Raw genomic sequence first — 26,826 nt, 5'->3', positions numbered from 1 at the left:
GCGAAGGGCTGACTGACAAAAAGACAAAGACAAAGAAAGGATACATGCACAAAAATATATTTATATATTTATAGGTAAAGGTTTAAGTGGGTATAGGTAAAGACTTCCCCTGTCAGTCATGACCAACCCAAGGGGCAGTGCTCATCTTTGATTCACAAATGAAGAGCCTGTATCTGAAGATGCTTCCATGGTCATGTGGCTGGCATGACTATGCACTGAAGATGCATGAAACATTGTTACTTTCCCGCTGAAGTGGTACCTATTTATCTACTTGCATTTACATGCTTTTGAATTGCTAGGTTGGCAGGACACACACAGAGAGAAACAGACACTGTATGTACAGTATATGGAAATAGAAATGGATATTGAAATGGATATGGACATGGATAAAAAACAGAAACTAATTTTATTACTCATAAGCACATCTTCATTGTCACATCATATCTACATGATTCCCCCCCCCAAAAAAAATCATTCAGAATTGTACATATTTTTCTTTTCATTGAAGACTGTCAAAAATAATAATTTGTCTCATTAATTTATTCAAAGGGACGGAGAAAAAATTAAAGTTGCTCCAATGTTCATGTTGATATTTTATCTATTCTTAATCTATAGAATGTTATCTGTCACTCTCTTTTTCTCTTTCTTGATCTCTCCCATCCATGTATATCTATCTATCTATCTATCTATCTATCTATCTATCTATCTATCTATCTATCTATCTATCTCATTTATCAAACTATGAATGATCTTATATCATTGAGCCAGAAGAGATCAATCAAATATATATATATATATATATATATATATATATATATATATATATATATATATATATATATATAATATTTGAAATTAACTATTTTTTAAAACAAAGTCAGAACATCACCCCAGAAAATAAAATATAACATCAGCACACCAACCTATATAGTAACAAAAACACACATCATCATTAGCCATAGTCTTTAATTTAATCTAAAACCATATCAGAACATCTCTGGTCAGTTTATCTGGCCTGGTTTCAGAAATTTTATTAATTTCATAATATGAATTCAGATTAGGACAATTGAAGGATATGATTATTTCAAATATTTTGAGTTGGTTTAGCAACTTTACTACTCAATTATTATAATTCAAAATTCACATGGAATGAAGAAGGAGAAGTGACAACACATAAAACATTACTTCAAAGTATGTGATTTCATGTTGCATGTAAACTGTACAAAAATAAAAACCAACACAAGGAGACTTAATGATTTTTTATCATCAGATGTTCTTTGGTGTTCATGGCAGGTCTCAGGATAATAATGTAGCATTTGGGGATAAAGATGCAGCCCAGTAAACCCAGGCCAGAGGCCAGGATGGAGAAGATCTGCACGGCTACCATGTATTTCCCCTTGGTGCTCAGATAAGTGGGAACAAAGGAGATCCAAACGCTACAAAAAACCAACATGCTGATGGTGATCAGTTTGGCTTCATTAAAAGCCCCTGGCAGATTTCGAGCCAGAAATGCCACCAAGAAACAGATGGCAGCCAAAAAACCCATGTAGCCAAGAGCAGAGTAGAACATGGTGACAGAGCCTTCATTGCACTGCAGCAGGATGTGTTCTGGCTGGGAATGAAAGTCAGAATCTGGGAATGGAGGAAAGACTCCCAGCCACATCATACAGAGGCCTACTTGAACACCAGAGCAGGATAAAACAATAGAGTTGGCCAGACTCTTCCCCAGCCATTTCCTCATGCTGCTGCCTGGCTTTGTGGCCAGAAAGGCCACCACCACCATGACAGTCTTGGCCAGCAAGGAAGACACAGCAACTGAGAAAACAACACTGAAAATGGTTTGTCGAAGGAGACAGGTCATTTTCACGGGGCGACCGATGAATAGAAGGGAGGTCAAGAAAGAAAGCAGGAGTAAAACCAGGAGGATGTAGGTGAGTTCACAGTTGTTGGCTTTGACTATGGGAGTGTCTCGGTATTTCATGAAGATTCCCAGAATAAAGGCGGTGGTTAGGGACAAAGCAATGGCAAAGAAAGCCAGGATGAGTCCCAACAATTCTTGATAGGATAAGAAGCTTATATTTTTGGGGACACACTGATCTCGCTTCTTATTGGAATACTGGTCATCTGGACACTTTTCACAATGGGCTACATCTGAGAAAAAAAATGGTTAGCAAGAATCTGTTTCTGCAGCTATAGGAGCATAAAAACTGCATCAGAAATCAAATACTTCATTTTCAAAGAATAATATTTCTCCCCAGTGATATTAATATTATACAACATTAGTTAAAATAATCAAACAGTCTTTTTAAAAGCTGAAGATGAATGTGATTATCAGCTCTCAAAACTATCCTCTTTCCCAAAATCAAGCAAAAAAGTAACAACTCAGTAGAAATCAGCAAACTTTTATTATTTATTTTAATGCTCACATCATCATCCAAATTTGGCAATAGTGCCCAATCTTTGAGGATTTTGTATGCTTTCAAGAAATTTAATGTTTTTCTTACTTCTTGATCAAATACCCCCCAAAAAACCAAGATAAAATATTGATTGTATCTTGAACATTTATGGGTTATTTTTGGAGCCACCTACTGTACCTTCTTGCCCAGAGAATGTTCCTTCCATACACAGAGAACAGTCGTAGCAGCAAACTGGGGCTCCCTGTCTCACAAGCTTGGAATAACCTGGGGAGCAACTTTCTGTACATCTTGAATAAGGCACCATCTAAACATAAACAGAAAGATTAGTCAGAGTGATATACTGTATGAATTAGAAGGATTTACTGAAATCAAGTGGCTTCCAAAAGCTCAGGAGCACATTGAGCGAAATCAGTCAAGAAGTAGTGGCATGAACTGTAATTACTCTACTTGCAAGGGGCAAATGAAAGATCATTCTCTTTCTCTATCAATCTCTACTGTAGATCCCAAAATAGACTCACTGCTTTAGTTTTTTCCCCAAAGGAAAGTAGTTCCATTACAAAAGGTGTTACTCCTTAGGGCATGTATGAGAATGCTTACCATATTTTTCGGACTATAAGACACACCCCAAAAGAGGGTGAAAATTTCAGTGCATCTTATACACCGAACGTAGCCAAAAATGCGAGGCACGGAGGAAGCAGTGGTCTTCGGCAATCCCTGCAGCCTGGAACAGCTGATTGGGGGTATTCTGGGAGACCAATCCACCCGCCAATCAGCTGCTCATACTGAATCAGGCTGCAATAATGTGCTGAGGCTGACCTGGCTGTTTGTGCAAGGACTGTCACAGTTTGCAGCAGCAAGGAAAACATAAGTAGAACAGAGGAGTTTCAGTTTCAGTTTCAGAGATCAGCACAGCATGCAGCTTTAGAATAATTGACCTAAGCCACGCCCAGGCTCCATTCATGTTGCTCCCACAGCAAATACTATTTCACTTTCCAAACAGCCCTCAACTCTCTCACACACTGACAGGATGCTAGCCAACTGAATACTGATGGATGCTGGTAGGCAGATTTTTTTTTTCTTATTTTCCTCCCCCAAAACTAAGTTGTACTTTATACTTCGGAGTGTCTAATCCTCCGAAAAATACGGTATATATTTTTTCTACATCTTTGCTTTTCATGTTCTGGATTTTTCTCCCAAAGGTGCTTTTTCAAAAGACAACTGATCTTTGCTTTCCCTTAAAGACATTCCACTTCTCATTCCAGAAGCTTCTTCAGTTCTGACTGAATGGTGAAGTATGGAAGGATTTATAATCCTTGCAGTCATCTGGTCGTTAGCAGTCTTTCTGAAAGTTGTTGAGGCCACTTGAAATTTATCTGCACCCTCAGGGTCACCTGAATAGTGCAAACGGGTGTGGAACCTTCCTGCAATTGCTGAATCTATATCTATATCCTGTTTACAACACAGTCTTTTCAGCGGTTCCAAATCTTTCCATCCTCCATCATTCAGTCAGAACTGAAGAAGCTTCTTGGATGAGAAGTGAAACATCTTCAAGGGAAAACAAAGTCCAGGTGCCTTTTGAAAAAGCACTTTTAATACAACCTGGATGACTGAGAATCTCCATAGACATTCTGGATTTTCTCTTACTGAAAAGAAGATAAATTTGATGTACTATAAATTATGGCAACATATTTCAGTTTAATAATGTAGATTGCAAATCCCGCAATACAATGCAGCAGATTCCAGTGTGTGATAGATTATTGTAAAACCTCTAAAGTAAAATGATATCTAATGAATTAATGAGGCTTTAAGTTCTCTTATTTGGAAGTGAGGGAGTTGAAGGGTAACTCAACTGGCCTCAATAAGAATTACTTCTGAGCAGAAAAATTTCCACACATGGAGATAAATAGAAGAGCAAAATCCAAGCAGCCTCAACTACTTTGTTAAATAAAGTTGGCCATTGGATGGCGCTTTGATTGACAGATATCTTGACTTCCAAGGAGGTTTGTCTTTCTACAGTCCCAATTTTCACCCCTGCATCTGATTTGTTCAAAGAGGATGTCCACTGCATGATATCAAAGTCACCAACAGGAACTCCATTTTCATCAAAAGAAATCCCATCTCGGGAAATATTGTGATGTTGGAAGTTTCTCAGGAACTTATGAAGCTGCAGGAAAAAAAAAAAACATTCTAATTTGAGCCTTTATTCAATATTTTTCTTGCTATTATTCCAGATTAGAGGTACTCTGAATAATTCAACCTCTTCAAATCACCACTGCAGTCTGAAGCTGATTGATTCAGCATTTCATGGGAAGCTTCTTTCAGTCATTCTCCAGTATTTTACAGTTGTTTTTCAAATATTTATAGAAGAGAAGAGAAGAGAAGAGAAGAGAAGAGAAGAGAAGAGAAGAGAAGAGAAGAGAGTAGTTGAAAGTGACCTTGGAGATCTTCTAGTCCATTCCCCTGGTTAGGCAGGAAACCCTACACCACTTCAGACAAATGGCTATCTGTTAGATCGGCGCAGGGAAAGAAAGACGCAACCAGCTCTGGTCCATTCAGCACTTTATTTAAGCACAAGAATAAGACGAGCGGCTCTTTAAATATGCTCCAGCAGACTCAGCCGTCCAATGATAGTTCTTTAAATCTCCCGCCGGAGGATTAGCCAATCCCCAGCGGATTTCCTTATAAGGACATAACACTCCTCCCCCCTTAGTCTGAAAGCTGTCCATCAAAGTCAATATGCGTAACGAACTCATGCAGGTAGGCGGGACACCTGACGGTCCTAGAAGACCTGCGCAGTTCACTCCGAGCTGTTCCGCTGACCTGGGTAGGTGAAGCTCCTGTCCTCTCCGGCTCCCCAGCTGGGGCAGCCCGGAGTCCGGCCGTCGAGTGTGCGGGACCTGTCCCAGCACCTCCGGCCGCAGCGTCTGGATCTTCCTGCTGGTGTCGCCGGTCCTTCCCTCACCCGGATTCTCTGGAACCTCGCAGTTGGATATCGCTGCTGTCCGATGGGTGCCGTCTGAAGCCCGGTAAGTCCACTGGTGTTATTTTAGACTTCTGCGGCTCCCGATGATGTTGTTGTTGGTCGTGGTCAACCTCGCCGGGGTAGTGTTCGCCTCCTCGGTCGGGTTCGTGCAGGTTTGGTGCTGGTCGACCTGGTCGGGTTGGTGGTGGAGGTCTCCCTCACCGGTCGGTGGCTGGCTGGCTCTGCTGGAGTGTTGTATGCCCTCCTCGCCTAGTTGTCCCTGGTCTACTCGTCTGGGACGGAGGTCTCCCTGGCTGGGTTGTTGTTTGTCACCCTTACTGGGGGGGTGTGGCTCTTCCCCCCTGCGTAGCCCCCAGTCTACCTCAATGCTGTGGTGGAGGTGCCCTCCTCACTGGGCTGGTGTCGACTTCCCTCAGGCCATGGGTACCGGTCTACTGCTCTGGATTTCCGACAGTTCAGCTCGTGGTAGTGGCATTGGTCGGCCTCGTCGGGGTGTTGTAGGCCTACCTCATCGGGGCGTGGTCGGCCTACTTCATTGGGGTGTGGTAGGCCTACCTTGTCGGGGGGTTGCAGGCCTACCTTGTTGGGGGGTTGTAAGCCTACCTTGTCAGGCTGGTTTCTTCCCGTTCCCCTCCACCTTTTCCGGAGCTGGTCGATGTGACGTCTACAGACCTGTCCATCTTCCAGCTCCACTCTGTAGGACTTCGGGACGGTTGAGCTCTCGATCTTGCCTTTCAGCCACTTTGGAAACCCGTGAAAATTAAGTGTGAAAACCAGATCTCCTGTGGCGAAGGTGCGGGGTGGGTGGCTGGCGTCTGATGGCACCTCTGGGTTGTACTGGGGGTGCAGTCGATCCAGATGTGACCTCAGTCTTCTCCCCATCATCAGCTTGGCCGAGCTTTTCCACATCATTGTGTGCGGCGTGATGTGCTGGGTTAGGAGGAACTGGTCAATTCTCTCTTGCCAGTTGCCGGTGCCCATTTTGGTGAGGGCTTCCTTCGTGAGCCTCACCATCCTCTCAACCTGCCCATTTCCAGCCAGTCTGTAGGGGGCAATCAGGGCATGGCGGATGCCCAGTCCTGCCAGGAACGTCTCCATGGGCTTGGAGGTGAGCTGTGGCCCGTTGTCGGGCACAAGTACATCTAGTAGCCCGTGCGTCGCAAAAAGCCTCCGGAGTGCCCTTGTGGTGGCCTCTGTTGTTGTAGATGCCATGGGCACGACCTCCAGCCATTTCGAGAAGGCATCCACCACGATGAGGAGGTATTTTCCACTCATCAGCCCTGCGAAATCGATGTGGATCCTTGACCACGGGCTGCTGGGCATCTCCCATTCAGATGAGTGGGCGCGGGGTGGCGCTGGCTGGGATTCCTGGCATGAGTCACATCTGGCCACCCAGGTCTCAATGTCTTTGTCTAATGTGGGCCACCATACGTAGCTTCGTGCCAACCCCTTCATGCGCACGATGCCAGGGTGCCCCTTGTGCAGTGTCTCTAGGGTGTTCTGCTGGAGTGCTCGGGGAATCACGACCCTGCTTACCATCAAAGACTTCCTTGAACTCTTCGAGGAGGGTGTCGAGTTCATCCTGCCGAATCTGATTAACCCCTCTGATCCCGAGCCCTAATGGCTTGAACCACTCCATGCCTAGCAGGGTCGGGCGGCTATGCTCGATGATGGTGATGGGGAGGTCACCTTGGAACTCGCGGAAAGAGGTTTGTAGTGAGGTTCTTCCCAGGACTCCGATGGGGTTTCCTCCAAAATCGACTAGCCTGGAGTGTAGGGTTTCAGGTCCTTTTTGTGGATGTCTGGCTTGATGCGCTTGAGATGTTGCCAGTCCATAATGGAATAGATTGAGCCTGAATCTACCTCCATTGTACATGGGGTTCCTTCCAAGTGTACGGTCACGTGGCACTTGGTGGCGGTGTCGTTGTCGTAGGAGAAGTCTATGGTCGTCTGGTGCACCGCTCTCCTCCTGTTCCCGTCGCTCTCACCGCGTCTGGACTGGTAGGAGGACCGTTTGGATGACCTCGTGTTGACCTCCCAATTTTCACGCGGCCAATGGCTGGATGGCTCCGGGGCTGGCTCCTCAGCTCTGCAAGCTTCAGCGATGTGACCCCTTCTGTTGCAACGTCTGCAGGTCGCATCCCTCCACTTGCAGTTGACTCTGGCATGGTCCCCTCTGCAGCTGGCACAGCGCTCCCCCCCATCGCTTTTCCAAGCGGTTTCCCGCTTTGGGGGTCTGGAGACCTTGTGCACGGCCGATTCTTCATCGGATTCTGGTCCAGCCGTGGAATCCTCGGTCGATGATTGCACAGCTCTGCGAATCTTGTGGATTCCTTTTGCCCGGAGCGCTGCGGCTGCTGCTCTCTCGGAGGTCTCGGAGGCCGTAGCTTCCTCCACCACGTCCTTGAGCACAAGCTTCTTCTTGCTCAGGAACTTTTTTTGTAGGGCCCTGTCCCTCATGCCAAAAACCACGCGGTCAGCTATGGCATTGTCCACATGATCGAATTCACAGCTGGCTGCGATTTGGCGCAGGGCGGCCACGAATTCCTTGATGGTTTCACCTTCCTTTTGATCCCTCTGGTGGAAGGTGAATCGATTAGCCACCGGTGTTCCCGTTGGGCTATAGTGGTCCTGCAGAATTTGTTGCAGGTCTGTCCATGGCAATTCTTCGATGTCCCTTGGTGCCATCAGGTCGATGGCCATCTCGAGGACATCAGTGCCGCAGTTTGCCAGGAAAATACCCTTCTTGCGGTCGTCATCGGCATCCCTGATGTTGTTGCCTCTCAGGAATTGCCGGAATCTGAACATGTAGGACTTCCATTTCTCCTTCCCTTGGCGGAAAGGGGCAAGGGTCAGCAATGTGGCTTCTGCTGCTGCCATGCCGCTGGAAGATGCCTACGAGTGACTTCAGCTGCTAGTGACTTAGCTCTTGAGGTTGGCTTCGTGCCACGAGGTTCGTCGCTTGGTTCTTGACTCCTTCGTCGCCAGTGTTAGATCGGCGCGGGGAAACAAAGACGTGACCAGCTCTGGTCCATTCAGCACTTTATTTAAGCACAAGAATAAGACGAGCGGCTGTGCTGCCAGGGCTCTTTAAATACGCTCGGGCAGACTCAGCCGTCCAATGACAGTTCTTTAAATCTCCCGCCAGAGGATTAGCCAATCCCCAGTGGATGTCCTTATAAGGACATAACACTATCCAACATATTCTTAAAAGCGTCCAGTGTTGGAGCATTCACAGCTTCTGGAAGCAAGTTGTTTCACTGATTAATTGTTCTAACTGTCAGGAAATTTCTCCTTAGTTCTAAGTTGCATCACTCCTTGATTAGTTTCCACCCATTGCTTTTTGTCCTACCCTCAGGTGCTTTGGAGAATAGCTTGACTCCCTCTTCTTTGTGGCAGCCCCTGAGATATTGGAACACTGCTATCATGTCTCTCCTAGTCCTTCTTTTCATTAAACTAGACATACCCAGTTCCTGCAACCGTTCTTCATATGTTTTCGCCTCCAGTCCTCTAATCATCTTTGTTGCTCTTCTCTGCCCTCTTTCTAGAGTCTCAACATCTTTTTTACATCGTGGCAACCAAAACTGGATGCAGTATTCCAAGTGTGGCCTTACCAGGGCATTATAAAGTGTTTGTCAGGTTTCGCTGCTATCTTAAATAAACTTCATTCTCAAACGCCAGGTCTCTAATGAATCTTTTTTTTTTTTAATTTAAGAATAGAAAGAACGACATCCCTGAACTCTTTGTGCAGCCAAAACTGGCACCTCCTTCCAAACCCCTCCCTTTCCGTTCTTCAACCCCAATGTCTCATTGGCCATCGTGCAGATCCATCTCTTCATCCCAAGCACATTCTTTTCACAGGAATTCCCCCCTCCCTCTGTCACCCAGGTAACGCTATCTACTAAAAAGCAGGAAACTAGGTAAAAGTTCATCTCAGCATTAAAGCAAAGCTTCTCCCTCTCTCATTCATGTCAGCAATGGGAGGAGATCATAATTTGGAATGCTGACAGCGTTATTAACACTTCCTGTGATCTTGATTCTATCCCTCTATTTATGCAGCCCACAACTGTGTTGGTTTTTTTGGTAGCTGCTGCATACTGCTGGCTCATATTTAAATGGTTGTCCACTGGGATGCCAAGATCCCTCTCATAGTTACTACCATTGAGCAAGGTGTCACATATACTGTACCTGTGCACTTTGTTTTTCTTGCCTAAATGTAGAACTTAACTTTTTTTACCATTAAATTTGATTTTGTTAGATAGCGCCCAATGTTCAAGTCTGTCAGGATCCTTCTGTATCTTAAGCCTATCTTCCTAAGTGTTAGCTACTCCTGCCAGCTTGGTGTCATCTGCAAATTTGATGAGTTCCCTATCTATCCCCTCATCCAAATAATTCATTATCTCACATTCTTGAAAACATGGAATAGATAACACCACCACCATCAGGTGGCTTTGTAACTGGCTAACAAATAATATTCAACATGTAGTCCTCTGGGGAACCTCATCCACATGGAGGAAACTAAGCAATGGGGAAGTATTCATTTTAGGCCCAGCACTCTTCAATATCTTCAAAAAAAGAACTAGGCGAGGGAATTGAAGGGTAACTGATCAAATTTGCAGATGACACTAAGCTGACAGGAATAGCCAACACTCCAAAAGACAAGCTCAAGGTCCAAAAAGATATTGACAAATTGAACATGGGCCCCTACCTAACAACATGAAATTCAACATAGATAAAAGTAAGGTTTTACACTTATTCAACAAAAACCAACAGTATAGGTACAGACTATGTGTCAAGATTCTGAAAGATGCCCTAATTAATTCATGCACCATGATCCAAACTTCAAAGGAAATATATTCATTTATTAGGAGCACCATTCCAGCAATACTCGGATGCATTTAGGACTGATGCTACGTAGATATACGTTCCCCTATGACCCTGTCTCTCCCGTCCTCTCTGGCCATGTCATAAATCACATTCTCCAATTAACCACTTTGGCTGGCTGTGAAACCTAACACCCTCCTTCTGATTGCGGTGAGAAAGAATGTATGGAATTCACTCCAGTTCTTCCTCCCTCCTGCTCATGGCAATTTGAAAGCTTTGCAAGTTGACACTACGTGAAATTTGGCTTAATGCCAGTAACTGTGAGAAGGATCTTGGAGTCCTAGTGAACAATCACTTAAATATGAGCCAACAATGTGTGGCAGCAGACAAAAATGCCAATGCAATCCTAGGCTGCGTTAATAAAGGGATAGAATCAAGATCCCATGAAGTTCTAATATTGCTTTACAAAGCCTTAGTAAGACCACATTAAGAATACTGCATCCAGTTCTGGACAACACAATATAAAAAAGATATTGAAACACTGGAAAGACTGTAGAGATGAGCAACAAAAATGATTAGGGAGCTGAAGGCTAAAACATACCAAGAACAATTACAGCAGGGGTAAAATCCTACTGGTTTGGACCGGTTTAAGTGAACTGGTAGGGATGATTGGTATCAGTTCGCCGAACCATAGCAATCATCCCTGGTGGCCTACACATGCCCACTCGCCCCTTCTGGCTCACTCACTGCTTCTGGCTGCTTAGCCCACCCACTCACTCCCACCCTATGTAAGTTCCCTTTGCCATGTAGCCCAGCTACTTGCCTCACCAGTCACCTCACCTGCTCAGCTCACCAAAGGTAAGCAATGCATGCCGCCTGCTCACCCTTCGACTTTGGTTGGGTGCCACGGCCTGGGCCCAGGAACATGCGATTCCCAGAGTCCTTCCAGCTGCCACCCACTCACTGCCCACCTCGACCGGGTCAGAGAATGCATCATTTCCTGGCTCCGGCTTTGTCCCTGAGCCGCTGCCCACTCTCCTTTTGCCACATTATGTGTCCTTAACTTAAGGGAAGGCAAGCCAGGGCTGAGACATTGCCGCTGGGCTGAATGCCAGCTCGCATCTTGCCTCCCCCCCCCTTGTCGCGAGATGCCTGCAGCCACGGTTCTTTTTTGGTGCACCTGGACATGCTTCTTGTCCCAAAAGATGCAGCAGCTGCAGGCTTCTTGTAGTGAAAGTTTACAGAGCCGCTCTCCTTCTTAAACATGTCGATGCCATCGCCACTCTGTTCCATGTGCTGGGTGTAGATGCACACACCCAGTTTACTTATTCATTCATCATTTATCACCGGCAGCAGGGAATGGTGTGCGCATTTGAATGGAACAGGATGGCACATTTAAGAAGGGGAGTAGCTTCCTGTAACTTTTCCTACAACAAGCTTGCAGCTGCTGCATCTTTGTTTGAAATGGTGCAGGGTCTCCTGCTCGATTTGTGGGTTGGACTAGAAAAACCTCTGAGGTCCTTTCAAACTCTTATTATTCTATGTTTTATGATCTATGTTTTGCTGCTTCACCATCACAGCCCCATCTGAGGCAAGACCATTTGCAGATATGAGAAAACATGTAATGGGAGAAGAGGGAGAATACAATTTTGCCCTCAGACCTGATCAATAATAATAATAATAATGATAATAATAATTTTATTTCTATACATTATCAAGATGAAGTTAGCGGATTTAGGTAGCAAAATTCAATCTTAATCCAGAACAAACAATCCAGCTGAACTCCTTAGCTTGGAGATCACTTTGTGATCACAATAAAGGGTTGAGGGTTTTTGGAATATTCTGATGCTTGTTTAGTTTTGAAAATTACGTTGTCACCATAGAGCTATTTCTGTCACAAAAGCATCCCAAACTAGCACAGGTTGTTTAACTTTGGAAGATGTTTCTCTATCATCTCTCTCTAACTCACCATCAGGGTTCCAAGTAATACGCCCATAGCAAATAGGACTCTGAGGCAAGCAGGTTCCTCAAATATCAGTTTTATTGGACATATCATATAGGCATAGGCTGGTGAAAACTGACTCTAAATGTTTCCACAGTTTTCACCTAATTAAAAGTAAAAGTTTTCCTCCCCTTTCCAAACAATCAGTCACATGGTCCAATCAAGGTGTCATCTGGTTGCCTGGTGACTTCACTCATCCTCCCTCCGGCCATTGGTGGGAATGTCCTTGGTTCCCAGGAGAAAGTATTTTGTTTTGGCTACAAAACTCCAGCTATCTCTATTCCTCCCCTCCCTCTCTATCCCTCAGCTCCAATGTGGCAACACTGAAGCATCAAAATGGCCTCGGTCAGGTCAGCTTCAGGATTGACCCCCACTCTCAAATACCACAAGCTGGGCAACTGGTCTTTGGAATCTAATTTAATTTAATCTACATCTAATTTAATATTGAGGAATTGGAAGGGGAGAATCAATGGAACCTCAAGGGAGAAGACTTACCTGCCATGGCTGTATAATCTGGGGTGGTTGATGGTCTCCAATTTGCATTCTCCTCTTACTCCGTTGGGAGGAAGAGGCAGCACTGAGGACCCAGGCCACAATTTGAATTATTTGGGAAATACTGGAGGAGTCCTGAGACATGATTCTTGCAATCACATCATGGGGTGGAAATTCCCAATTCTCTTTTTCTCTACATTTTTTCCAAACTTTCTTAGATAACACAGGACTTGAATAAGAACATTGGAATGCTTCCTTTCCATACGATGAGAACATAGATGCAGGAGAATTAATGTCATCATACTGAGTCCTTCTCTTTGTCTTGATGAGGAAGGAAAACAAAGCATATTTATTTTGGAGATCAACATAGAGGTCAAAAGTATCTACACTTAAAGCTGTCAAAGTTGTTGCAATCCACACCCTTCCCACAACGGATGTATCAATTGTATCAATCGTTTGTATTATTATTGCTAACATTCCTGAGGCCTGAAAATCCAGTTGGCATACTATAATTTTTATTTGACTCTTGATAAGAGAAAGGAACATTTTCCTTTTTTCTTGCATGAGAGTTTCTCTAGCACTTGTCGGCAGATTTGCTTCTGGGACAAATCCTGAGAGGACAATGCAAATAACATTTTTTAGAGCAAGAACTTCCAAGCCTCTTTTGAATTTTTCTCCTTTTTCATTGTCCTGAGAAAGGAGGCCGATCCATGTCCATTGGAAGTGCAGGAGCAGCTGGATGATTGCTGAGTAAGGAGGTTCTTGGTTTGGGGTCATCCGATATGCAAAAGGAAAATGATGATTTTTCTCAGCCGTCAGGTTGATGACATTATAGTTGATCTAAGATAAAATAGAAGGTATTGGTAGTGTAGGAAGTTAGCACCCACCCCATCCTAGGAACATGAGATATTTTCAGTAACGGTATAGGTTCCCCTCACAGATATGTGCTAGTCGTTCCTGACTCTAGGGGGTGGTGCTCATCTCTGTTTCAAAGCCCACCCCCTCCTCGGAAAATGAGATATTTAGGAAATTTTAAAAGGGAAGAATATTTCCCCTAAAAGGGAGGCAGAAACTCCGCCCCCCCACCTTTGTCAATGGGCCATTAAGGCCTGAGCCAGTCCAGTCTACATAACAAAGATTTACCTGCTTCAGGCAGAACCATAATAGCAATTCCAAAGCCCTTTCAGTACTTCACCATCCAGCAAGGCTCAACCAATCATGGACTCAAAACACAACCTACAGAGTTGCCCCTGTATGGCCCTATGGGAGTCTGACAACCAATCAGAATAAAGTTCAAATTCAGAGGGGGCATAAAACTCAGTTACTCTCAGCATCTCTTCCCTTTTTTTCTTCACCCAACATGATCAAAGCATGTGATCCTGTCCACCATTAATACCATCTTTCCAAGCAACTTCCATCTAATTTATAATAACTTCCAGTGCTTTTCCCCCATTTGTAACTGAACCCAGAAGGATATTTCTTCTAACAGTAGTTTGTGCCAGTTTTAATGTTAAAAGTCAGATGGTAAATCTAAGCGCCTTTCCACACTGCTGAGAGATGTTTCAAATGATAACTGCATGGATTTTGCTAGTTCCCTTGATGTTCTGTCCTGTTGTCTTGTATGCTGCCTTTGAAACCAGGGAGCTTTGAATTATCTGTGGGTGATGTTCATTGGTGGTCCTCATAGAGCACACCCTTCTGGTCACATTATAACTCTGTGGGTCACCCATCCACTCAGTCAATTAGTCCATCAGAATGAATGTCTTCTAGTCCAACCATCTGCTCATGCAGGAGACCCTAGTCCAGGGGTATCAAACTCAAGGCCCGAGGGCTGGATCTGGCCTGTGGGGTCGCCCTTGAAATAGCAAAGGACCAGCCCGCAGTGCCTCTGCCAGTGAAAATGGAGTTAGAGAGGGCCGGGCATGGCCCTCCCGAGCTCTGTTTTGGCAAGGAGGGGGTTGCAGGAGGCTTCCCAGCCAAAAATAGAGCTTGCGAGAGCAATGCATGCCCCCTCCGAGCTCTGTTTAAGCTGGCAGAGGGTTGCAGGAGGCCATCCCAGATGAAAACGGGGCTCAGGAGCCCATTTTCGCTGGCAGAGCATTCAGGCCACCGCAGGTGCCCCTGACACAAGTGACATCGTGCTGCCCATTCCCACCTTGGCCATGCCTCCACCCAAAGTCAGACACAACCTGGATGTGGCCCTCAATGAAATCGAGTGACACCCCAGCCCTAGTCCAACCCCCTGCTCAAGCAGCAGACACAAGACCATTTTACACAAGTGACTGTCCAGTCTCTCCTTAAAAAAAACCCAGTGATGAAGCACCCACAACTTCTGAAGGCAATCTGTTCCAATGATTAATTGTCCTCCAAGCCTTAATTCCAGGTTGCTTCCCTCCTTGATTAGCTTCCATCCATTGCTTCTTGTCCTGCCTTCTGGTGCTTTGGAAAATAAATTGACCTTCTCCTCTTTATGGCAGCTTCACAAATACTGGAAAACTGCTATGCACTCATGGAATATCTTTTTAAACTGACAAACATATTAATTTCTCATAGATTATTACTGCTTATTTGATTGTTTCGTATGTTGGGCTTGAAATATTGTTACACCCCCCCTCAGGAATTGTTTAATATTGGTCTATTATTTCATTGTCTTCATTCATATAATTGATTTGAAATCATTCTATATAAACTCTTTAATTGGCTGAATTTCTTTCAGACATTTGAAATGCAGAAGTCAGTTTACTAACCTCCTTTAAAAAAAAAAACCCAAATCAACTGGCATTTTGCCAAGCTCCAGTTCAAAATAGGAAAGAATATTATGACATACTTTCTTCTGTGTTGTACATTAATTGTTGTTGTTAGTTGTGAAGTCATGTCTGACCAGGGGTGAAATGTAAAATGTGTTACTACCGGTTCTGTGGGCGTGGCTTGGTGGGCGTGGCCAAAAATTTTTTTTTAAACTTTTTAAAGCATTTTTTTCTGCAAATGCAAAAAAATGCTTTGAAAAGCCTCTGCCGATCAGGCAACTCACCTGGGATTGTCAGAGAGACTTTAAAGCATTTTTTTCTGCAAACTCTTCAGCGGAAGAGGTGGTTAAAAAAATGCTTTAAAAAGCCTCTGACGATCCCAGCTGAGCCGCGCGATCATCAGAGGCTTTTTTTTTACTTTTAAAAGCATTTTTTCAGCGGAAGCAGAAGTAAAAAAATGCTTTTAAAAGTAAAAAAAAAAGCCTCTGATGATCATGCGGCTCAGCTGGGCATGGTGGTGGTCGGGGGAGCAGCCATTTTTGGGCGATCCAGTCCTAACTGGGAAGATTTTAACCCCTGTGTCTGACCCATCGTGACCCCATGGACAATGTTTCTCCAGACCTTCCTGTCCTCTATCATCCTCTGGAGTCCATTTAAGCTCACACCTACTGCTTCAGTGATTCGATCCAACCACCTCGTTCTCTGTCATCTCCTTCTTCTTCCTAACCCAGCATTAGGCTCTCCTCCAGTGAGACCTTCCTTCTCAATAGGTGGCCAAAGTATTTGAGTTTCATCTTCAGGATCTGGCCTTCTAAAGAGCAGTCAGAGTTGATCTCCTCTAGGAAAGTGGTCACCAACTGATGGTCCATGGACCACTGGTGGTCCATGAGAAAATTTAGGTGGCCCTCAGAAAAATTATTTGCAGTTTTATATTGCACTAAATCAGGGGTCCTCAAACTATGGCCCCTGGGTCGGATATGTGCAAAGAACATTTGTGTTGCTGCAGAATCTCCCCCTTTGGGGTCTTCTTGTGTGGGTCAGAGGGGGGAAGAAATTCTGACTTGAGGTCTGTTTCAGCCCCCTGGTGCAGGGCTTTGGGTGAAGGCTGGAGGGAAGTGCCGCTGGTGGCGAAGATCCGGAGGGCCTTGTTCCAGTGAGACTGCTTCATGGCCTGGAATTGGCTGACCATCTCAGTCTGCTGAGCCTCCAGGTACCAGTAACTGGCCTTGTACCCCCACAGGTCTTTCCTCTGCTTGGAAAGCCTATGCTCGTAGTCCTCAGTGAGGTGCTTCTGCTGAGCCTCCTTCTCGGTCAGATTGAATTTGAACTGAGCCAGATGTTTTGCCAACTCTTTCTCGTGTTGGCTGCTTAGCTCCAAGAACTGCTTCCTGTTGGGGCCCTAAGGGGCCCAGGCAGGTAGGCTAGGAGGCTGGCAAGGTGCCCCTCGATGTGAGTGACATCAAGTTGGCCACACCCACCCAGCCGGTCATTAGGCAGGGATTTTAAATTATGAATTTAGTGGTCCCTGAGGTCCAAAAGGTTGGGGACCTCTGCTCTAGGACTAACCAGTTGATCATCTTGCAGTCCAAGGGACTCGCAGGAGTCTCCTCCCGCACCATAGTTCAAAGGCCTCAGTTCTTTGGCGCTCAGCCTTTTTTATGTACACTAGAGAAAGTATGTAAAAGCTGCTTTCTGGAGGTGCCTTCTACTTATCTTGACCCATTTATTGTTTTTTCATATCTTTCTTTTGAATTTTTCACTTCAGTCTCAACATTATAAAAGTGAGGAATTCCTCACTGTGAGAGTTATGAAGAGTTGGAACAGCCTGCCTCCTGGAGCTCCACTGCTGGTTATTTTCAAGGAAAACTTGGACAGCAATTTGGCTACAGTGGTCTGACCATTCCTCTTCTATGTAACGAGATGTACTTTTTATTCTATGATTCTATGGAAAAAAATCTCTTTTGCATTGGTCACTAAATTTTCAAAGTGTTTAAAAGTCACTGATTCAACCCTCATACATTCTATGACAAAGTCTTACTTTTCGAAAATCATAATTTTCAAAATTCCCAATGATCACACCCAGACTTTTTCTACTACCAGAGGCCTGCTGGCCACATGGCCCAAAGCCAAAGTATGGATATTCATAGAATGGTAGACTGCAACCGGTTTAAAAACTGGTTCTGTGAGCTCACACTTTGCATTTGTGTACAGCGCTCAAAATACACCAATATCAAGCTCTATAGCTTACCTTCTAGTGCTGCCTTCTAGGCAAATCTGAACAATTTACAACCCAGAATTAATTTCTTTGGCTTTATACCTGTGGAATTTTATAGATGCTCAGGACATTGGAAATATGATCAAAGAGTTCAGAATCCATCTCTTCAAGAATCGCCAGCAGGTTCTTTTGTCTTCCACATCTGTAGTTTGGGATGTTCTCCTGTCCTGTAGACAGCACATCCAGCATGGCCTCATATGTCATTCTTGCATTGAAAAAGGTCCCATAGAAGTTGTAGCCCAGGGTGATGTTGGGTAAGAGCCTTGAATTCTGGTTGACTTCATGAACAGCCAACAAGAAGGGCAGAATTTGGTAGAAGGTGTTCTCACTGCAATGTAAAAAATTTCATCATCTTTTTTTGCTCTATATCAATGATTTATGTGATCAACTTAAAAGCAATTGCATTCTTTTTGCCGATGATGTAAAATTATTCAATTTTACAGATAATTCTGTTGTTTTGCAAAGGGATCTCAACTATGTTTCTGAATGGTGTCTGAATGATCATCTATTTGGCAACTTCAAATTTCAATTCATAAATGCTCTGTCTTATATATTAGTAAACATAATCAGAATGTCAAGTATAAGAATGGCATTGATCTAGCACAGTGGTCACCAACTGGTGGTGGCTGCTTAGCTCCAACAACTGGGGCCCTAACTGGGGCGCCAGTAATTGGCCTTGTAGTCCCACAGGTCTTCCCTCTGCATGGAAAGCCAATGCTTGTAGTCCTCAGTGAGGTGCTTCTGCTGAGCCTCCTTCTTGGTCAGATCCAATTTGAACTGATCCAGATGTTTTGCCAACTCTTTCTCATGGTGGCTGTTTAGCTCCAACAACTGCTTCCTCTTGGGGCCCTAAGGTGCCCAGGCAGGTAGGCAAGGAGTGGCAAGTAGAGGCTGGCAAGGCGCCCTTTGACATGAGTGACATCAAGTTGGCCACACCCACCCAGCCGGTCATTAGGCAGATCATATTAGTGGTCCGCGGGATTTAAAATTATGAATTCAGTGGTCCCTGAGGTCCAAAAGGTTGGGGATCTCTGATCTAGCAGATGACCCTCACCTTGTTAAGGACATAGGTGTACTTACTTTATCTCTGACAATTTATGCTCCAACGCTCACTGTAACAGCATTGCTAAAAAAGCATTAAGAGTTGTAAGGTTAATTGACGAAGCTTTTTTTTTCTGGAAACATTGTATTGCTCATTAGAGCTTATAAAACCTATGCTAGACCAATCTTAGAGTATTGTTTAACTGTTTGGAATCCCCACCATATATCTGACATCAGTACAATTGAGTGGGTTCAGAAGTACTTCACGAGAAAAGTCTTGCACAATTCTTTTCACAATAGAATTCCCTATGCTACTAGGCTCAAAATTCTCAGTTTGGATAATTTAGAACTGCATCCCTTGTGGCCAGGCCTAGGTATTGCATCCAAAATTAAACAGTGATATTTTACCTGTAAATGACTTTTTCTGTTTTAATCGCAATAATATGTCGGCGAACACTTTAAATTCCATGTAAATTGTTCTAAACTTTACTGTAAAAATATGATTTCTGTAATAGAGTTGTCAAAGTCTGGAATGCCCTACCTGATTCAGTTGTCTCAGCTACAAATTTTCACAGTTTCAGTCACAAATTGACTTCCATGGAACTTACATCATACTTAAGTGGTAAGTAGGGGGAGCATGCATAAGTGCACTAATGTGCCTATCGTCCAGGGGTAAAATTCAGCAGGTTCTGACAGGTTCTGGAGAACTAGTAGTGGAAATTTTGAGTAGTTTGGAGAACTGGCAAATGCCACCTCTGGCTGGCCCCGGGAGTGGTGTGGGAATGGGGATTTTGCAGTATCCTTCCCCTGCCACACCGACCAAGACACACCATGCCCATCAAGCCACACCCACAGAAGTGGTAGTAAAAAATTTTGAGTTTCACCACTGCTATCGTCCTTTTCATTGTACTTTTATTCTCTTATTCTTGTTCTCATTTTTCTTTGACAAATTCAAATAAAGAAAGAAAGAAATCTTCAGTTTGGATTTTCATGAAAGCATATAATATTTACTGCAGCTTTATATCTATATAGTGCAATCAGTGGTGGGATTCAGCCAGTTCGCACCACTTTGGGAGAACCGGTTGTTAACTTTCTGAGCAGTTTGGCAAACTGGTTGTTGGAAGAAATCATTAGGGCAGAGAACCGGTTGTTAAATTACTTGAATCCCACCACTGAGTGCAGTGCCAAAAAGTTAATCAACTTCTCTTTATTCATGTCAGGGATCCGACAGATGCCCTAATTAAATCATGAGCCTCTAACCAAGCTTCAAAAGAAATCCAGTTAGTTATTAGGAGCTTCATATAGGCACTTTCCCAAGTGAAGCCAAATCTGACCCCACGTAAATAATGCCCCAACCATGACCTTGTTTTCCTCCTCCCCTCATGCTGTGTCATTAATCACATTTGCCAACGGAGCAATTTTGCGGGCTGTAGAGATCACTCCCCTCCGGCTGCTGTGGTAACCCTGGGATACAGCCTTGAGAGATATAATTCTAGAATGTGCATCTGTCTTTGGCTGCTGTGCTGTTTTGTCGGTTTCCCATCCCACTTGCCTATGGCAACTCGAGAGCAGGCCAGGGATGCTTTGCAAGTTGACGTTTCAATTAAATTATTCAATTTATTTGAATTTTGCAAGTGATAGACATTTTTGAAATTTCTCTGAGAAGAACAGTCCCATTGACACCACTAGGAGCTTCTTGCCAAAAAAAAATATCAGAGAGGGATAGCAAGCTTGTTATGTCAGGATCAAAGGAATGCTATCAAAATCACCATAACTGATTCTGCCTTTTTCTCCACATTATGACTTGGGGGGAAAAAATGAGGAAAATTATTCTTATAGTTCAGGAGCCAGGTAAGGAAAATGGTTACAATAGCAAGAAACCTCCACACCATCGTCTTCTCAAAAAGAAAGTGTGAAGGTTTCTTAGTATTGTAACTGTTTCAATCTGCTTAGAATAAACTTTTTGCAAAACTGAAGCATTTATTTAATCCACTTACCTATTTATAAAGCTAATATATCACTCATATCAATTCACAACAATCCGTAAAATGTAATTAAAATCATACCACTCAGGTGTGAACTAAATCATATCTCTGATGAATATACAGTAAAGGTGACAAATAGATTTAAGGAATTAGATCTGATAGACAGAGTGCCTGAAGAACTATGGACGGAGTATCGCAACATTGTACAAGAGGTAGCAACTAAAACCATCCGAAAGAAAAATTAATGCAAGAAAGCAAAATGGCTGTTGAGGAAGCTTTGTAAATAGCTGAGGAAAGAAGGGAAGCGAAAGGCAAGGGAGAAAGAGAAAGATACACCCAATTGAATGCAGAATTCCAGAGAATAGCTAGAAGAGATAAGAGTGCCTTCTTAAATGAACAGTGCAAAGAAATAGATGAAAACAAAAGAATAGGGAGGATCAGAGATCTCTTCAAGAAAATTGGAGATATGAAGGGAACGTTTCCTGCAAAGATAGGCATAATAAAGGACCAAAACGGTAAGGACATAACAGAGGCAGAAGAGATTAAGAAGAGGTGGCAAAATTACACAGAAAAACTATATAAGATCCTTTTCTTTCCAATCCTCAAGAATGCTATTAAGGGATGCTACCAAGTGTACATGTATAGGTTGTGATCATATGATATGATTTCTTCCCGTTGTATCACCCTGGAGAGGACTAACTGTTGGGATTCAAGTGCTAGATTAGCAAATGGTATTACCTATCTGAAGATGGATATCTCTTTAGCAAGCCTTCCTTAGACCTAGAGATTAGCTGCAAAATACTCATGGTTTCCATAAAGAAGGCTGAGCATCAAAGAATTGAGGCCTTTGAACTATGGTGCTGGAGACGACAGAAAATGAGGTGGCTGGATGGAGTCACTGAAGCAGTCGGTGTGAGCTTAAATGGTCTCTGGGGGATGGTAGAGGACAGAAAGGCCTGGAGTAATGTTGTCCGTGGTGGTGATGGGTCAGACACGATTTTGTGATTAAGAACAACAACATTCACGGCTTTAGAGTTATTGTCCTATATTCTACAGTTAACTACAGTTAATGTGATTCCTCTACGACTAAATATTAACTTATCTCATAAAGTCTGTCCCCTCCTTGAATTTGGTTTTTAAAAAGTATCCCTTTTATCTAAACCAAAAGGAACAGGGAAGCCACAAAAGTGTTGAAGGGTGGAAAGAAAGAGCGGAGAGGGTGATAGGAATTATAGAATAAATGTAAGGAAGGGGAAGAAACAGTAGGGAGAAAATACCAGAGATCTCACTCTATTTTAAGGTGTCATTCATTTACTTTATTGGGAGTTACTGTTTAACCATTGTTAATAAATAAATAAAATAAATCTGAATAAGAGTACCAAGGTAATCATTTTGAAAGCAGGCAGGACCCCATCCAGGCAAGATTCATTGTGAGAGAGAGTTTGCAGTGCCCATTGTTGCCCAGTGTTGAGGCTGACACTTGTGGAAGAACTTAAAAAGAAACTTTGCAAATTCAGGTTTGACAAAATCATCAGGTTCCCCAAGAGCCTTTTCTCTAAAGCAAATTGGGATGAGCAATAATGATTTGCCTTTTTCAAGGTGAGGAATAGGGGAAAAGAAATCATTCCTAGAAAACACATTGGAGATATGTGGTTGGAGAAGATGACACGGAAACATATCAGTTTAAAACCTGAACTATTCCTGTTGGGGATTCTACCAGAAGTTTATAGTAAAGAAAATGTATACTTGATTATTCATGTAATGACTGCAGCTAGAATTGTATTTGCACAAAATTGTAAAAGTGAAGAGATCCCTACGGATGAAAATATGATTAAGAAAATATTAGAATGTGCAGAAATGAATAGAACAGAATAGAACAGAATAGAACAGAATAGAACAGAATAGAACAGAACAGAACAGAACAGAACAGAACAGAACAGAACAGGTTTTTCTGCAGCACCAGCTCAGTAGAATCACACCCACTCTATTCTGGGCTTTTTTTCCTTTCTAGCAGCTAGCAAGCTCTTCCTGCTAGGTGGGAGGAAAAAAGCCCAGAATCCTTGGATGAGTTGACAATTACCTTTTCAGTTGATGGGTTGGAGGCTTGGAGAATGAAAATGGGTACAACAGAGCTATAACTCCAGACATTATTCCCGTAATCCAGTAGTCTCCTGGCTTGTAGTAATGGAACCATTCGTTTTCTTCTATGATCACCTTAAATGGACATTTCATCAGGGTACCAGCACAGGGAATTTGAGACAGAAACTGAAGCAGAAAAAGCTGTATATGCAGCAGCAGCAACATTTGACATACAGTATACTGCAGGAGATCCTTCCTAGAGTTCTTTCTTCAGCACAGAGTTAAATCTCAGAGATCACAGAAAGACCACAACTACAGTGAAGAAGGTCCAGTTTGCCCCCAGATTTGGAAGAGCTATCTGCAATTTCAGACTGCTAGAGTATTTGCCCAACTTTACCCCAAACTCTGATCTCATCACAGGAGGCTGTTACAAATCAGATTATCACATGCTGTCTATCCCATTTGTTGTCACATAGATTAGCAACTAATTGTGGTGGTAGAAATCCCATAAACCTTGTTCAAAGGAGAATAAATAATCGTGATTTTGATAATTAGAAGGGGAATTGGGAACGAGACTTGGCCATAAAAGTGTGCCGTTGGAGAAAAGAGTTTTCTTTGACTCAGGAGAATAATCCTAATTTGAGAGTTGAGAAAGGAACAATTCAGGGAAGTTTGATTGTTTTTTAGTCTCCAAACTTATTCTTGAGATTGTAAAGATTTAAATGTGGAAAAACAGTTCAACACTCTTGAACTAGGCAGTGGGCCATTATAATTCCTTCTTATTTTGTCTGATGTGGATGAGGCCATCTTCTTCAGTGAAGGTTTGATACTCCAGAATGAGTTAACTCCAGATCATGACATATTGAACCACCTATTATTATTGTTGATGATGAGCCACGGTGATGCAGTGGTTAAGTGCAGTACTGCAGGCTACTTCTGCTGATCACCGGCTGTCAGCAGTTTGGCAGATCGAATCTCACCAGGCTCAAGGTTGACTCAGCCTTCCATCCTTCCCATATCGGTAAAATGAGGACCCAGATTATTGGGGGCAATAGGCTGACTCTGTAAACTGCTTAGAAAGGGTAGAATAGAATAGAATAGAATAGAATAGAATAGAATAGAATAGAGTAGAGTAGAGTAGAGTAGAGTAGAGTAGAGTAGAGTAGAGTAGAATAGAATAGAATAGAATAGAATAGAATAGAATAGAATAGAATAGAATAGAATAGAATAGAATAATAGAGTTGGAAGGGACTGTGGAGTTACGTAACCTATTTTATTCTTGTTGAGTTCATTTTTGTTGAGTGGTGGGTTCTGGACACTTTGATATGGTAAACAATTGGAGGGAGGAAATGTTTCTTATCTTTACAGAAAGCCTAGAAGTGGCTAGATTAGATTCAATACTACAATGACAGAAATCAATATTAGGACAATCTACAATCCTGATTTAGCATAATGAGTGAAACCGATCAGTATGTGAATTAAGATATATGGAAATTTCTTTGCTTTTCCAATGCTTTCTCAATATCGAAAGAGAATGTAGAAGGCAGAGGAAATGGCACTGAAAGACCATTGCCAAGACAAGGTCAGATAAAAGTAGTACTGATTTATATGATATAGCTTTCCTAATTTGGAATACAGCGAAGGGCTGACTGACAAAAAGACAAAGACAAAGAAAGGATACATGCACAAAAATATATTTATATATTTATAGGTAAAGGTTGAAGTGGGTATAGGTAAAGACTTCCCCTGTCAGTCATGACCAACCCAAGGGACAGTGCTCATCTTTGATTCACAAATGAAGAGCCTTTATCTGAAGATGCTTCCATGGTCATGTGGCTGGCATGACTATGCACTGAAGGTGCATGAAACATTGTTACTTTCCCACTGAAGCGGTACCTATTTATCTACTTGCATTTACATGCTTTTGAATTGCTAGGTTGGCAGGACACACACAGAGAGAAACAGACACTGTATGTACAGTATATGGAAATAGAAATGGATATTGAAATGGATATGGACATGGATAAAAAACAGGAACCAATTTTATTACTCATAAGCACATCTTCATTGTCACATCATATCTACATGATCCCACCCCCCAAAAAAATCATTCAGAATTGTACATATTTTTCTTTTGATTGAAGACTGTCAAAAATAATAATTTGTCTCATGAATTTATTCAAAGGGACGGAGAAAAAAATTAAAGTTGCTCCAATGTTCATGTTGATATTTTATCTATTCTTAATCTATAGAATGTTATCTGTCACTCTCTTTTTCTCTTTCTTGATCTTTCCCATCTATGTATATCTATCTATCTATCTATCTATCTATCTATCTTATTTATCAAACTATGAATGATCTTATATCATTGAGCCGGAAGAGATCAATCAAATATATATATATATAATATTTGAAATTAACTATTTTTTAAAACAAAGTCAGAACATCACTCCAGAAAATAAAATAGAACACCAGCACACCAACCTATATAGTAACAAAAACACACATCATCATTAGCCATAGACTTTAATTTAATCTAAAACCATATCAGAACATCTTTGGTCATAGTTTATCTGGCCTGGTTTCAGAAATTTTATTAATGTCATAATATGAATTCAGATTAGGACAATTGAAGGATATGATTATTTCAGATAGTTTGAGTTGTTTTAGCAACTTTACTACTCAATTATTATAATTAAAAATTCAAATGGAATGAAGAAAGATGAGCGACAAGACATGAAACATTACTTCAAAGTATGTGATTTCATGTTGCATGTAAACTGTACAAAAATAAACACCAACACAAGGAGACTTAATGATTTTTTATCATCAGATGTTCTTTGGTGTTTATGTCAGGTCTCAGGATAATAATGTAGCATTTGGGGATAAAGATGCAGCCCAGTAAACCCAGGCCAGAGGCCAGGATGGAGAAGATCTGCACGGCTACCATGTATTTCCCCTTGGTGCTCAGATAAGTGGGAACAAAGGAGATCCAAACGCTACAAAAAACCAACATGCTGAAGGTGATCAGTTTGGCTTCATTAAAAGCCCCTGGCAGATTTCGAGCCAGAAATGCCACCAAGAAACAGATGGCAGCCAAAAAACCCATGTAGCCAAGAGCAGAGTAGAACATGGTGACAGAGCCTTCATTGCACTGCAGCAGGATGTGTTCTGGTTGGGAATGAAAGTCAGAATCTGGGAATGGGGGAAAGACTCCCAGCCACATCATACAGAGGCCTACTTGAATACCAGAGCAGGATAAAACAATAGAGTTGGCCAGACTCTTCCCCAGCCATTTCCTCATGCTGCTGCCTGGCTTTGTGGCCAGAAAGGCCACCACCACCATGACAGTCTTGGCCAGCAAGGAAGACACAGCAACTGAGAAAACAATACTGAAAATGGTTTGTCGAAGGAGACAGGTCATTTTCACGGGGCGACCGATGAATAGAAGGGAGGTCAAGAAAGAAAGCAGGAGTGAAACCAGGAGGATGTAGGTGAGTTCACAGTTGTTGGCTTTGACTATGGGAGTGTCTCGGTATTTCATGAAGATTCCCAGAATAAAGGCGGTGGTTAGGGACAAAGCGATGGCAAAGAAAGCCAGGATGAGTCCCAACAATTCTTGATAGGATAAGAAGCTTATATTTTTGGGGACACACTGATCTCGCTTCTTATTGGAATACTGGTCATCTGGACACTTTTCACAATGGGCTGCATCTGAGAAAAAAAATGCTTAGCATGAATCTGTTTCTGCAGCTCTAGGAGCATGAAAACTGCATCAGAAATCAAATACTTCATTTTCAAAGAATAATATTTCTCCCCAGTGATATTAATATTATACAGCATTAGTTAAAATAATCAAACAGTCTTTTTAAAAGCTGAAGATGAATGTGATTATCAGCTCTCAAAACTATCCTCTTTCCCAAAACCAAGCAAAAAAGTAACAACTCAGTAGAAATCAGCAACCTTTCATTATATGTTTTA

General features: G+C 42.7%; 2 protein-coding genes across 2 annotated transcripts in view; both read right to left on the bottom strand.

The window, feature by feature from the left end:
- Positions 1 to 1,249: 1,249 nt before the first annotated feature.
- On the bottom strand, positions 1,250 to 22,998 carry LOC139310138 (vomeronasal type-2 receptor 26-like). Its single transcript, XM_070934296.1, has 7 exons — positions 22,847 to 22,998; positions 17,783 to 18,068; positions 16,424 to 16,768; positions 12,722 to 13,558; positions 4,354 to 4,581; positions 2,595 to 2,721; positions 1,250 to 2,151 (listed from the first exon to the last, which is right to left on the bottom strand). The coding sequence occupies exons 1-7, from the start codon at positions 22,996 to 22,998 to the stop codon at positions 1,250 to 1,252; spliced, it is 2,877 nt and encodes a 958-aa protein (XP_070790397.1).
- Positions 22,999 to 25,657: 2,659 nt separating this feature from the next.
- LOC139310137 (vomeronasal type-2 receptor 26-like) overlaps positions 25,658 to 26,826 on the bottom strand; it is a 32,389-nt gene continuing 31,220 nt past the window's right edge. The window contains exon 8 of the mRNA XM_070934295.1: positions 25,658 to 26,559. Coding sequence (XP_070790396.1) covers positions 25,658 to 26,559 — 902 coding nt within the window. The remainder of the gene's footprint in view (positions 26,560 to 26,826) is intronic.

Source organism: Pituophis catenifer, unplaced genomic scaffold, assembly GCF_029215685.1.
Source record: "Pituophis catenifer annectens isolate HBS135680 unplaced genomic scaffold, rPitCat1.0.hap2 SCAF_2, whole genome shotgun sequence".
Taxonomy (NCBI): Eukaryota; Metazoa; Chordata; class Lepidosauria; order Squamata; family Colubridae; genus Pituophis; species Pituophis catenifer.
Note: the sequence above shows the minus strand (reverse complement) of the source record. Positions and strands in the feature narration are given on the sequence as shown.

Excerpts from the sequence above, each read along its gene's own strand:
- LOC139310138 (XM_070934296.1), bottom strand. The coding sequence starts at position 22,998 with ATGAAATGTCCATTTAAGGTGATCATAGAAGAAAACGAATGGTTCCAT. Across the intron at positions 13,559-16,423 it reads TATCCGACCCAGGGGCCATA|ATCAACTATAATGTCATCAA; the intron begins GTTTGAGGACCC and ends ATTTTATCTTAG. Across the intron at positions 2,722-4,353 it reads GGCCAACTTTATTTAACAAA|ATGGTGCCTTATTCAAGATG; the intron begins GTAGTTGAGGCT and ends GTTTATGTTTAG.